Raw genomic sequence first — 13,200 nt, forward strand, 5'->3', positions numbered from 1 at the left:
CAGCACCATGGATGAGATGTGCATATTGATGTCGATGACGCACATTTCAAATACAGGCAGTACTAAATTGCATTGTTTCAGAGTATATACATGGGGTAAAAACTATAAATAAAAGCAATGAAATCATGACCATCAACGACAGAATGGTGATTATCTCAAGGGGAGGTTGAGGTGAGAGGAATGTGACTGGGAAGGAACACCCAGGGGGTCTTCTCGAAGCTGGAAATATTTTATTATTGATCTTGGTGGTGATTACGTAATGTTTACCTTATAATTATGTTATAATTTATATGTGTGTATTAATTCCCTATTGCTCGACAACAAATTACCACAAATTTTGTAGCTTAACATACAAATTGATCTGAAAAGTTCTGGAGGTCATGTCTAATCACTGTGTTATACGCCTAAAACTAATATAATATTGCATGTCAACTATCATGGAAACATTTTTTTTTAAAGTTCTAAAGGTCAAAAGTCCAAGATGGGTCGCACTGCGCTAAAATCAATGTATTGACAGGGCTCCCTTCTTCTGGTTCTAGTTTAGGGGAAAGCCCATTTTCTTGCCTTTTCTAGGTTCTACAGGCTGTCTGAATTCCTTGCCCTTCCCATCTTCAAAGCCAGAAATGGCGGGAAGACTCTTTGTCATATCACATCACTCTGACACTGAGACTGATAACTTCTGCCTCCTCTTCGATGTTTAAGGACCCTTGTGATTATACAGAGCCACCCACACAATCAGGATAATCTCCTACCTTAAGGTCAGCTCATTAGTAACCTAAATCCCATTGCCTGCCTTAATTCCCCTTTGCCATATAATGTAATATATCCACAGTACCATATCCACAGGTGCTGGGAGCATGGACATATTTGGGAGGCCATCACTCTGCCCACCACAGCATGTATTATATACAGTTATGAATCTATGTTCTATTTCTTAGTCACAAAAGATTAAAAGTTAAATTGTGGTATGTAAATAAAAAGTATTTATATGCAACCATGAAAAAATGATACTTTTACATTTAATGTTATAGAATAATCTTTAAGAAATATTTTCAAAGCAATGTCAGAACCATCATGTAAAGCATGCTATCAGTTATGCAAAAAGGTGTGAGGGGAAGCAAATCTATATGTATTTGCTTCTATCTCATTAAATACTACAAAAATAACAAAAAATGATTTGTGAGAATCTGTCTAAAGGAATGTTCTTACTGCTCTAAAAAATCAGATCCATGGTTTCCCATCCCACCCCCACCACACCACAATTCTAGTATAACGTCAGAGATTGGTCTATTCTAGAAAGAAGTGAGTAAGTCATGCACAGCCCATAGCCCCTCCCCCCTCTTTCTCTTTCTCTCTCTCTCTCTCTCTCTGACACACACACACACACACACACACACACACACACACTCATCCCACTGAGGCTCTGGGCACTTGGTAGCCTGCCTTTACCACACAGAAGAAGCCTTCACCTGAAATGTCACAGTACACAGTCATCTGGTAGAGCCTGGCTTCCAGAGGGTTGAAGTACACAGTGATTTCAGCTGATGAGTTGGGCCAGACATCACCTTCCTGAAAAACAAGAAAGAATCGTTAAAAAAAACAATGTGATGAAGGGAAGGTGCTGCTTTTAAACGTTATCATTATGTTAAACCTCTAGGGAATTGGAAGGAAATATTTTTACAATAAATAGAAGAAAGCAATATTTTACCCAACAGACAGTTCACTTAGGCTACTTGTTAAGAGGTGGTACAAGTTGGAAACAAGCTTTAAAAATAATTTCAGTGAGTTCATGAATATATAATAAGTTTCTATAACTAATAGTTATATTAGTTTATAACTAGGATATTTAGAAAATTTTAAAATGTTGTGTATTCCATGAGCATTCATTGTATGCCAATGTGCGCCCAGCACCGGCCAGGCTTCAGAGATAAAGGGCGTGGCCCAGGACTGCATGGAGCTCACATGTTGGACAGATGATAAATATGTATACAAATATTCTATAATATACATGCTAAGTGCTGTGCCTGTATAAATAAGGTCCGGATGGGCCACAGAGAAAGAAGTGCCTAACTCACTTGATAGAGGGACCACATTCCTAACTTTTGAGTGACCACATAAGGAAATACTCTTATTCTGGGAAAACATAGCAATGGCCCAAGGCACAACAAAGGCCAGAGCAAACCCTGGTTCTGACCCAGTGTGATATTCCTCATTTTAATGCAAACCCCTCAAACTCATGATAAGGAGACCAAGTTTTGAAATTTTGTAAGACACATACCAAACATCAGAATTCCCCGGAGGCATTCTTTGAAAAATGTTTTGTACGAACCATGTAATCTGGGACCTCTTCATTAACTTCTTAGGGCTATAAAAGTGGATGCTAATATCACCTGCCTCGAATAGTTTCCAAAAATCAGACAAGGTCATACAGGTCAAAAGCCTTGCCCTGTGCTCAGTACGTAGTAAGAGCGCAGTAAATGACTGTTTAAAGTATAATTGATTTATTTTTATGGCCACTTGGAAAGACTAAGATGAAAGTATTGGAAAAATGAAGGTAGAAAACTGAGTGTTTTTTTCTAGGGTTTTTGTAAAGAGAGCCAAGTAGGGCATATGTGATAAACACATCCAAAAATCTATGTAGGTGGTGGAGTCTAAAAAGGAAAGGAGGGAAGACAACATGATAAATAATTAGGCTCCCGTTTCAGACAGTCCCCAATGCATATTCCATTTCCAGTCTGATTAGAAATGAACACGGTGCTGGAATGAAGAATCAAGCAGAGAACAAAATAGTCTAAGGGGCAGACACCCAGTGGGGTGATAGAAAACGAGAGCCAATTTGGGTTTATTTATGAAGGTAGCAGTCTGATCAATGTGCTTCTCAGGCAGCGTCCCCAGAATGCTTAAAAGGCACGGAGCCCCCAAAAAGTAGCAGCGAGGGCTGAGTGTCACGTGGTCCTGGGAGCGCTGGTCTCTCAGATCAGGCCGCTGGAATGAAGGCCCCATGAGGGTAGGCACTGTTCTATGGCAGGACCTAATCCAGAAGTGGCTCATGTAAGAGTTCAACATAGTTACTGAATCAGCCGTATCCATTCACTCTGCACACGGTGCAGTTATTGGCAGATGTCTATTCATCTCTGCAGCCTATTTCTGCCATTTTCTCCTCAACTGGAAGCACAGACGTCATACCAGTTAGAGCTGCAGGGACCTTTGAGATCATGCAGGGAACAGGAAATCCCTCAGCACGTTCACCGATGTAGGCATTTCACTTTTCCAAACCTGATAAATGGCAAATACCCCTTTGATTACGGGAGGCCTCAGTGATATGGGGTGTTGGGAACACTCATCAATAGAATGGACAGAGGGCCCAGGCAGAAGAGATGGTTCACCCGTTCACTGGTGTATCAGTGGGTATTCCATCTCGGAACTCCTGACGACCTGGGTTTCCTCCTAACCCGTGAGACAAATGTATTGCCTGGGGGGCTGAGACACGGCTCTGGTTGAGAGTACAGACTGGACGCAGCTAAGCTGTTCCTGTGCAAGCTGACTGATCAAAGGGGCCATCCTGGAGGATCCTAAAAATTTCTAGAAAAGTCTCATCAGAATTGTAGGAAATGACCTTCCAAAGGATACAATGGATGTCAGCTAAGCTTCGTGTACGCAGGCAAATTCAAGGGCTTTAAGATTTGGGCTGGGCCGGATCATTTTCAAAAGCATTATCCCAGCAAGAGAAAGAGAATCCAAGGTCCGTGTGCAGACAAGAGAGTCACAGTCTTAAGTTCTCTCCCCGGAGCACCCTTGGGGACCCCATCTCGAAAGAAATCTGACGATTAGAACTGGGGGGGGGGGGGGGGGGGGGGCTGGAAAATGGCAGGACGGATATGCTCCAGAGAGGCATGCAGAATCCCCCCAGGGGAGGAAGTGTTGACACACGGATGCGATCCGTGAGCGGTAGGCCGATGTAGAGGTGCCCTGGAGGCTGAGAAGCCCTTCTGCTTGGTGAGGGGATGCCAGTGCCAGGAAATCAGAGTCCACAGGGTTCAGGCTGAGCGGGTGGGACTGTACGCTCAGTGTTTTCCTATCCTGGGTCGCAGCTGTTTCATCGTGCCTGTGACATTTGCTAGTAACTTTCCGCTTTACTCAGCCCGGGGAGATAATTCAAGGACAATCCTATTCTAAAGGCCTCTCCTGGGCTTGTGTTAACGCGCCTTCAGAGGGCTGTGTGTATCTGTGAAAACAGAAGTGTGGTCATTCAGCTTCCTCTTGCAGAGGGATGCTTTCAATAAGAGGTCATTTGAAGGAGTTAGAAACATGTATTTTTCAGTAGGGATTAAAGTAAAAATTAAATAACATTTCTTTCTTTATAGCAAAAACTCAATATAGCATTTTCTATAGCCAGTCGGAGAGAGCAAACCCCAGAAACAGGCAGTCAGCCTGTGATGACCCCGCTTTCACTTATATATCTTTGAAACACTTCATATTACTTCTCCAATACTTCTGAAATTAATTTCCATGTCATTTATGTCTCTGAAAAGAATTTTTCTTTCTTTCTTGCTCAGTTCTAAAGTTTCTTTCTGAAAATGAAAACATTCAGAAGTGGCTCTGACGTCAATATCCTGTCCCTCCAGTCTAAGGAACCAGCCCCATCACACAGAGCCCCCTGCAGTTCTTCCTTCCTTCCACATACGCCCCCCCTCCCATCACTGTCCATTTCTTGGCTCCAAATCAGAGAGTGAGGACACAGGATATAATCGGTAAGTGACTACTACCTAGTTTATTGAAAATGACTGCCCAAATGGCCTCCAGTTATATTGTGATTATCTTCCTTCTTGGTCTTGATGTTTTTTCCCTCAGCTTCATAACTGCATTTCACGTATTAAGTGACCTGCTAGAAGGAATCAACTGAATTTGTAGGTCTAACGCTAACTCCTATAACATGGTTTTTGGCCGAATATTAAATACCTCTGGAAATGGAACTTCATATTTCCTCTGGAACAAGGACAAACAAGTGGGGCTTGATGGACACAGTCCCAAGACTTTTCTGAAAGCTGTTTCTGAACAGACTGCCACTGGTTCATGACACATGATTAATACAGTCATGAGAAGGGAGGTGGGAGAGGGCATAGGGGGGATACATGGTGATGGGGAAAAATAAAATAAAATTAATTTTTAAAAAATGTTCCCCTTAAAAATTATACTGGCAATGATTAAAGAGCTCTTTTAAAAATCTCCCTTGAAAATCCTTAAGTAAAAACAGAATTTTAAAAATCAGCTTCCTTTCTCTTCTCTATTACCCAGCTCCTTCCTTCCTTCCTTCCTTCCTTCCTTCCTTCCTTCCTTCCTTCCTTCCTTCCTTCAATGAAGGGTTATTTCTCACATATTTTGCAAAATCAAAACCCAAACTGCAAGAACATTTAAGTTACTTGGTTTATCTGGAAAGTAGTTTACAATATGACTCGATACCTACATTTATCACTTAAATAGTTATTTTAATTCCCAATTTACATACAGAAGAGTGACCCACATGTCTGCCTCCTCAAATGTTATACTTTCCAATCTAATCTCTAATCCGACAAGAGACTGAATCATATCTAAATCCAAATCATAATACTTTCAGCCGTTAACTGAGAGCTCATGTTCCCAGCACTGTGTTAAGTGCTGGTGTTTATTATCTAGCACAGTCTTTGCAACCCTGTGAAGGAGTATTATCCCCAATTTAAAGATGAGGAAACCAAGGCACAAAGAAGTACCTCACCGAGGGCCACGTCAAAAGTAAGTGTTAGCACTAGGTTTCTATGATGTTCTTTCTTTAACATCTTCAGCCCCACTGCAATTATAACAAAAGGTCAGGCCTTACCTTTCTCACATCATAAAAAAAAAAAAAAGTCGGAAAAATTTAAAAACACTACAACTGATCCTCAGACTTAGAAGCAGCTAGCATGAACTGGTGCTCCTGGCTGGTGAACATAACAGGACACCCTGCGTGCTCATGTGCTCAGGTATCTTGGAAGGTGACTCACAGGCGGTCCTTGTGGATGACAGTCAACCCTAGTATTTTGCAGCTCTTGAGAAATGCCTTGGCAGATCTTTATCAAGCCATCTGGCCGGGCCAGGGTTCAGTCAGCTCAGAACAGGGTCAGTGAATAATGACATCAGGAGCAGCTAAAATGTGTAATAAATTCCATCACGTTCCACCAAAATGGATATGTTCTTAACTATGTAAATAGATATTGTCAGCTATCTTGTCCTGTTTAAGGAAAATTTAAAGAATTTCTCTTGGGAAATAAAAACTCGAAGTCAAATTTCTATCAATTAATCAGAAAAAAAGGAGAAGCACCAATTAGAAGCTGTAATATGTTTCACTACCCACAGTTGCTCTTCTAGAGATTATCAGATGAATGAGAGAAATCATGGCTCTCTTTATTATCAGGGCAAATAGAAGTTGTCTCAAAGAGAAATAGAAAAAAAAAGGAAGCTAAAACATTGAAGATAAACTATCCTAATTATCATTGAGATAAAAGATCTAATAGGCACATGACACACAAGGAGATTTTTCTGCTCCATTATATCTTCTCGAACAAGAAACTAAATTTAGTAAAGCTTGGATGCTCCAAATAATGACCAGAAAAGTTTCTAAGAGAGGGGTCTAAGATTTGGTCATCGGCCAGAGAAATTTTCACAAAATTTGTGCTTTATCTTGGGTGAAATACTCTAACCCATATGTGGTGAAAATTGCAGTGAGGTTTTTTACAGCTGAAGTAGTTACGTGTGATGTTCATGCCTTTCTCTGGAGAGAACAGACTTGTGTCTCTTCCAACAGGACGAATGTCAACTTATTTAATGAGCCTTGAGGAGCCTAAGACGTCCTTAGGCCTCCCTGCACCTACACTGGCTCTCCAATACAACAGTGATCACACCAACACAATTGGAAAAGGTTCGGCCAGAGGAAAGATCTGAGGGGCCGAACCACACTAAAGGGAGGCTGAAGCATGGAAACTGTACTGAAGCAGGAGCTGTGACTTGTCAAGGACACTTTGCTCCCAGCGGATCCCTGTCCTCCTTTCTCCTTTCTGGTGTCCATTTCCAAGGAGTCAGCGCCCACATGTTTGCAATGTGACTCGGCTAATGGAACAGAAGTGGGAGGTCTGCAGCAAACTCTTGCCTCTTTGGTAGCCATCTGGGCTCCCACCCAACCGGGTTCTGCTGAGCTCACCTGCTACGCCGACTTGAGAAAAATAAACTAAATTTGAGCTGTGCTTTCAAAGTCTGAATTGCTGAACCTCGTGTTTTCTGCAGGCTTAAGTGACAACAAAGCGTGGTTTACTATCGCTTACATGATGATAAAGAAATGGTCAAGTTTCCCTTTCTAAGGCTTATTTAAATGAAACCGAAGCTTTCCAAGGGAGACTGAATGACTTCTTCTTTGATGGAAAAGACACTTGCTAATGAAAGCAGAAATGTTTTCCTTGCTCACCGATGTTAGCCAATCAGTTAAGACCGGTTTGGGCAAATACCTTTAAATTCTCAGACCTTTCTTTTTTGAGAAAATAGCAAGTGTTCAACATTCAGAATATTGCTGCCTCTCCAAAGCGTGACCTGAGCCGGCAGTCCCAGAGTTCAGGAGCAAGGCCAGCACATCTGTGCTGCGATTTCTCAGAGGGCTCCCAGACGCCCATGGAAATCAAAGGCTTAATTCTCTCTCTTGGCCCTGTGATATTCTTCTGCCTCTCCATTCTCAGAATTGTGTGTTTTTGTCTTTGAATTTCTCTCACTCAGGTACCCACGAGACCTCAGCAGAGAATATAACAAAATGAGGCTGTCAAAATTCTGTACAGCCAGAGTCCATCTAGTCAAATAGGATATTATATTTCTGAAAGCAGTCAATTCCACTCGCTTTTCTGGAAGCCACAAAACATGCATAATAGACCCAATTTTACATTTATTTTCCAAAGGGGGGAAAAACTATACAGAAAGAGTTTGCTTGAGAAATGATCAGTATTCTACAGAACCTAGTACCTTCCCTAGGTAAGGAATACAAGAAAAATTTTGGCTAATTACATTAAAACCCCACGACTTTATTAAAAGAATTGACACAAGGAACTCGACATGAATAGTAGTAATATTCCATATGATTTTTTTGTTTTGTTTTGTTTGTGGTTTTTTTTTTAAATATATATATTTTTTTATTTCAGAGAGGAAGGAAGAGGGAGAGAGAGAGAGAGAGAAAAACATCAATGGTAAGAGAGAATCATTGTGCCCTGACCGGTTTGGCTCAATGGATAGAGTGTCGGCCTTCGGACTGAAGGGTCCCAGGTTTGATTCCAGTCAAGGACATGTACCTTGGTTGTGGGCACATCCCCAGTAGGGGGTGTGCAGGAGGCAGCTGATCGATGTTTCTCTCTCATCGATGTTTCTAACTCTCTATCCCACTCCCTTCCTCTGTAAAAAATCAATAAAATATATTTTTTTAAAAAGAGAGAGAGAGAGAATCATTGATTGACTGCCTCCTGCACGCCCCCTACTGGGGATTGTGCTGGCAACCAGGGCATGTGCCCTGACTGAGAATCAAACTGTGACCTCCTGGTTCATAAGTTGACACTCAACCACTGAGCCATGCTGGCTGGGCAATATTCCATATGTTTTAATGACTAAAACAATTATAGTTACTATTTAGAATACCAGTAGATTACCAAGTAAAACTAAAAAAATTACTTCTAGACCTCTGTTCTGTATCTGCCCAGGACTGCCTTGTGGTCACTCTGGGGCCTTGTATGCTCCTTCCTCCACCGGGGTCCATCTCTGGGGTCTCTCAAACACAAACTCCCCCGCCTCTGCACTCTGTAACCACATCAGTACCCAAGACACCCCAGCGTTAACTCCTCAAGGTTTGAACGACAGACCCTAGGGCAACGTTAGGTAAGGAGCATGATAATAAAGTGAGCCAAGACAATGGGACTAAACAGGGCCACCCCGTGAGCAGGTCACAGAACAGTGTAAGGACTTTCGGTGCTAGAGTTTTGGCCAGACTTCCTGATAGCATTGAGTCAAACCACTTCTCACACGATTATACTGAGATTATTTGATTAAATTCAAAACCATCACCACCTCTGGGCATTTTAGAGACAGTGACTGATTTCTTGATCTTGAATACTTGCTTTAAATTGAAAGAACCTCTAAAATAGAAACAATGTTCCCATAAAATACACAATATGCAGAGAACACAATAAGGGCTAAACTAACCTTGGTTTTAGCTGACTCATTTGAAAGGCCAAGATATATAGACGTAGGTCTGAAAAATAAACATACCTTTTATTTCTTTTCAGACACTAAGATAACAGTTTTGGATTTTTTTTTTTTCCTTTTTAAATTTACCTCATTTGAGGCCAATTTCCATCTTAGGTGGACACACAGGCTGAAGAGGCCATCTGAAAGCAACGTGGTAACTAAGCCCCTAGACTAGCATGGGTGAGGAACGTCTGGCCCTCGGGCCATATAAGGCCCAAGAAATCATTTGGCCTGACCCTGCCAAAGCATTAGGGGTGAGTTAATTAAATGCTTGACCAAATATAGCAGGCTAACTTTTAAATTGATAATTTTGTATAGCCGAGAATGATGTTATAAATATCCAAATGGCCCTTGGCAGAAAAAAAGGTTCCCCACCCCTGCCCTAGATCAACCTTTTATTTTATTTTTAGTTTTTGAACAGGATATCAATTAGAGATGAATTTCTAGATCAGTAGGCGCCTGCATGATTTTAATCTTCTCTGCTTCGGTGAACTCAACTCATATCAAGAAGCTAATTAGAAGGAATCATACTCTAATAAAAAAAACACTAATTGCTGATACACAGTTCAACTGTCAGAAATTAAATAGTGGCTTTGGTATAACTGATCCGATATGTGAGCAAGATTCAGAGACCTTCAGTAGAAAATGGTCATGAACCAACCATAATTGGGTAGAAAGATGTAAGATGGGCTAATGAGCCCTCCCTGGTTGCCCCCCTCCGAGCAGGCCTTCTCTGCGAATTCACAGCCTCTCCTCGCCTTGCAGGGTCTCCAAAGGTCAGCGCCAGCGGGCTCTCTTGGGTCCTCTACAATGTTTTCTCAAACTGTTCTTAGAATTTCCATCCACTTTTCATGCCCTCCATGAAGACCTGTGTAAGATGCTCACATATCTTACCTCCAATCCTAACTGCTCTCCCACAAATTTAGGACTGGATTTCCAAAACTTTTTGAACATCTATTATCATCTCAAATTCAATGTATTCAGAGCCAAACGAATCATCATCAACTGATTTCCCTCCCTTCTTCCCTCCCTCCCTTCCTCCATTTCTCCCTCCCTCCCCTCCATTAAGTGGCCCTGAGGTAGGCCTGGAGCACAGATGAGGACAAACCACTTCTGACCTTAAGGGACTCAGAGTCTGTACCCAAATTGGATCCAAGTATCCTACCTACCCTAAAAACAAACAAAACAAAACAAAAACTTATTTTGTGCACAAAGCAACCAAAGCCAAGAAAGATTGAACGGCTTGTTTAAGATCACAGTTGTCTATCAGCAAAGCTGGAAGTTAAAGCCAGGACGTAGGAGAGAGAGATAGAAACATCAATAATGAGAGAGAATCATTGATAGGCTGCCTCCACACCCCACACAGGGGATTGAGCCCATAACCTGGGTATGTGCCCTGACCAGGAATCGAACCGTAACCTCCAAGTTCATAGGTCGACACTCAACCATGCCGGCTGGACCCAATCTTATTTCTTATATTCCCTATGGCTGCTTGCTCCAGAAAAACTGGTCATTGTATTGTTATATAATATGCCATGAAACAAATAGCCTCCTTTTTCTTTGTTTTCACAATTTCTCCAACGAGAAACATTCTCCTTCCTCTCCACTTAATTAAATCTTATCCTTCCTCCAATACAGAGCTCCTATCTCACCTCTTCTATAAATCCTTTCCCAACTCTCTCATCCCAAACTACTAGAGCATTTATTTCCTGAGCCAGAAAACCCAAATCTCAACAGTGGAAAATACCCATAATTCACATTTGGGTCAAGAAGCTAATAAAATGGCAGAATTTTCCCATCAAATACCTTCAAAAGTAATTTGCAAGGTAAGATTATAGTACACTCACAAGAACTGCATCTCTATAAATCTGTCGCGATCTTTAAGTAGGGGGCGGGAGGAGATTCAAAATCAATAAATAATTCACCGACATTGAGATCTGCTGTTTGGACCAGAATAATTTTCCGAAGACACTGGCAAAGTTTCGTGCCTTCATTTCATTTTGCAAAGATTGTCAGGAACCAGCTTATGAGTACGATCATGAGAAGAAAGCCTGTCCAGTGTAAAGACAAATCATTACAGAGGCTATAAACACACTATACTTTATCTCCCCTTCCTGTTTCTGGTGATTTTTTTTCCACACGATACGAACAAAAGAGTCTCATTTAAAAGATACCATTTCTATGTATCACTGTTTTAAAGGATGTTTTTCTGAGTTCTGGTGAAAAGATGCCTTGTGATAACACCCAATGCAGTTCCTATCTAGAATTCAAAAACAGTTATTAAATGCCTTACTTTAATATACATATATCTCTATCATGAAGCTTCAGGTAATGGAAGTAAGCATGAGGAGAGGAAAAATCAAGGTAAACCTAGTCCTTCTACCTGTGTATTGGAAATACGCCAGACTCACCTGTGGACCTCCCACATCTTCCTGACCACCAGTGTGTGCTATCCCTGAGTCCCACTCCCAGGGGATATGAGACTCAGCACGGTATTCACCAGCCTGGGTCTCGAGACCCCTGGACTGTCCACACACTGGGCCATCCTGCTTGTTCCTGCTGCCTCCATCACGCTCAGTCATTTGCTGCTGAGACTTGTAACGCCTTCCTGATCTTTTCAACATCGTTGGGCTTGACCTATTTTGATAGGGGTCTGTTCTATTCCTTCAAGACTGTATGTTCATCCTGACTTAACCTCTTGCTGGTTTAATCCATCATGTCTGACTATCCCTTTGCTCGACTGAGCAGTGGACAGTCTTCTGATGGGAAAGAAGATTCAGCTCCAACCCACTTCTCCAACCTATTTTCCTGTGGGAACCCTTTACGTTAAACAACCTGACCCATGCACGGATCCTTGAATGAGCCATGCCATGCACATCTCCACTGTTTCCCAAAAGTCCCCATCCTGCAAGACGGACCCAGTTCAAGGCTCTGCCCTCAAGAAGCCTTCTCTGGCTTCTCAGTCTGATAATCGGCCTCGCCTCTGAACCAGTGTGCTGGCTGCCTGCATTAGTGACTCCAGCAGCAGGTCTCACAAAACAATAGTCTCAGAGAAGATTTCATCGATGTTTGGTACACACACGGGGTGCCTGGTATAGAATATGTAGTCAATAATAGTTACTGAGTGAATTAAGGACAGAGTCGTTTTCAACCAAGCAATTTTGCCCACCAGGGGGACATTTGGCAATACCCAGAGATAGTTTTGGTTGTCATGACTAGCATCTGGTGGGTCAAGATCAGGGTTGCTATGAAATAGCCTACAATGGATAGGACGAAGATTATCCGGCTCCAAATGTCAATAATGCAGAGGTTGAGAAACCCTACGCTACAGTCAGGCTAGTCAGAGACAAATTTCTAACTACCGATACTAACTGCTTGGCCTTGAGTAAGTTTATCACATTTCTCTATGTCTCAATTTCTCCATCTGTAAAATGGGGGATTAACTATAATTGAGTGTGTGTGTGTGTGTGTGTGTGTATGAAATAAATTAGATAGTGCATACAAAGTACTTAATAGTGCCCTAGCTGGTTTTGCTCAGCGGTTAGAGCATCAACCTGTAGACTGAAGGGTCCAGGGTTCAATTCCTGTCAAGGGCACATGCCTGGGTTGAGGGGCTTGATCCCCAGTAGGGGGCGTGCAGGAGGCAGCTGATCAACGATTCTCTCTCATCATTGATATTTCTCTCTCTCCCTCTCCCTTCCTCTCTGAAATCAATAAAAATATTTTTAAAGTGTTTAATAGTGATTGGTGCATAGAAAGTGTGACCTATAAACATAGCCTATGAGCATTCTTACCATTAACCTTCATTTACTTCTCATAATGATGACGAGGCTCTTCAGATGGAGTCTTTATGCCTCAGAACAATCCCACAGTGAGTGTTTTTACCAAAATAAGGCCCGCACTCCCCTATATGTTCAG

At 41.9% G+C, this 13,200-nt stretch overlaps 1 protein-coding gene across 4 annotated transcripts in view; it reads right to left on the reverse strand.

The window, feature by feature from the left end:
• HYDIN (HYDIN axonemal central pair apparatus protein) overlaps positions 1 to 13,200 on the reverse strand; it is a 298,798-nt gene that overhangs the window by 215,425 nt on the left and 70,173 nt on the right. For all 4 annotated transcript variants that reach the window (XM_070397848.1, XM_070397849.1, XM_070397847.1 and 1 more), the window contains exon 10: positions 1,470 to 1,569. In XM_070397848.1, coding sequence (XP_070253949.1) covers positions 1,470 to 1,569 — 100 coding nt within the window. The remainder of the gene's footprint in view (positions 1 to 1,469; positions 1,570 to 13,200) is intronic.

The sequence above is a fragment of the Myotis yumanensis genome, unplaced genomic scaffold, assembly GCF_028538775.1.
Source record: "Myotis yumanensis isolate MYYU_CA2020_CCGP unplaced genomic scaffold, mMyoYum1.0.hap1 SCAF_18, whole genome shotgun sequence".
Classification (NCBI taxonomy): Eukaryota; Metazoa; Chordata; class Mammalia; order Chiroptera; family Vespertilionidae; genus Myotis; species Myotis yumanensis.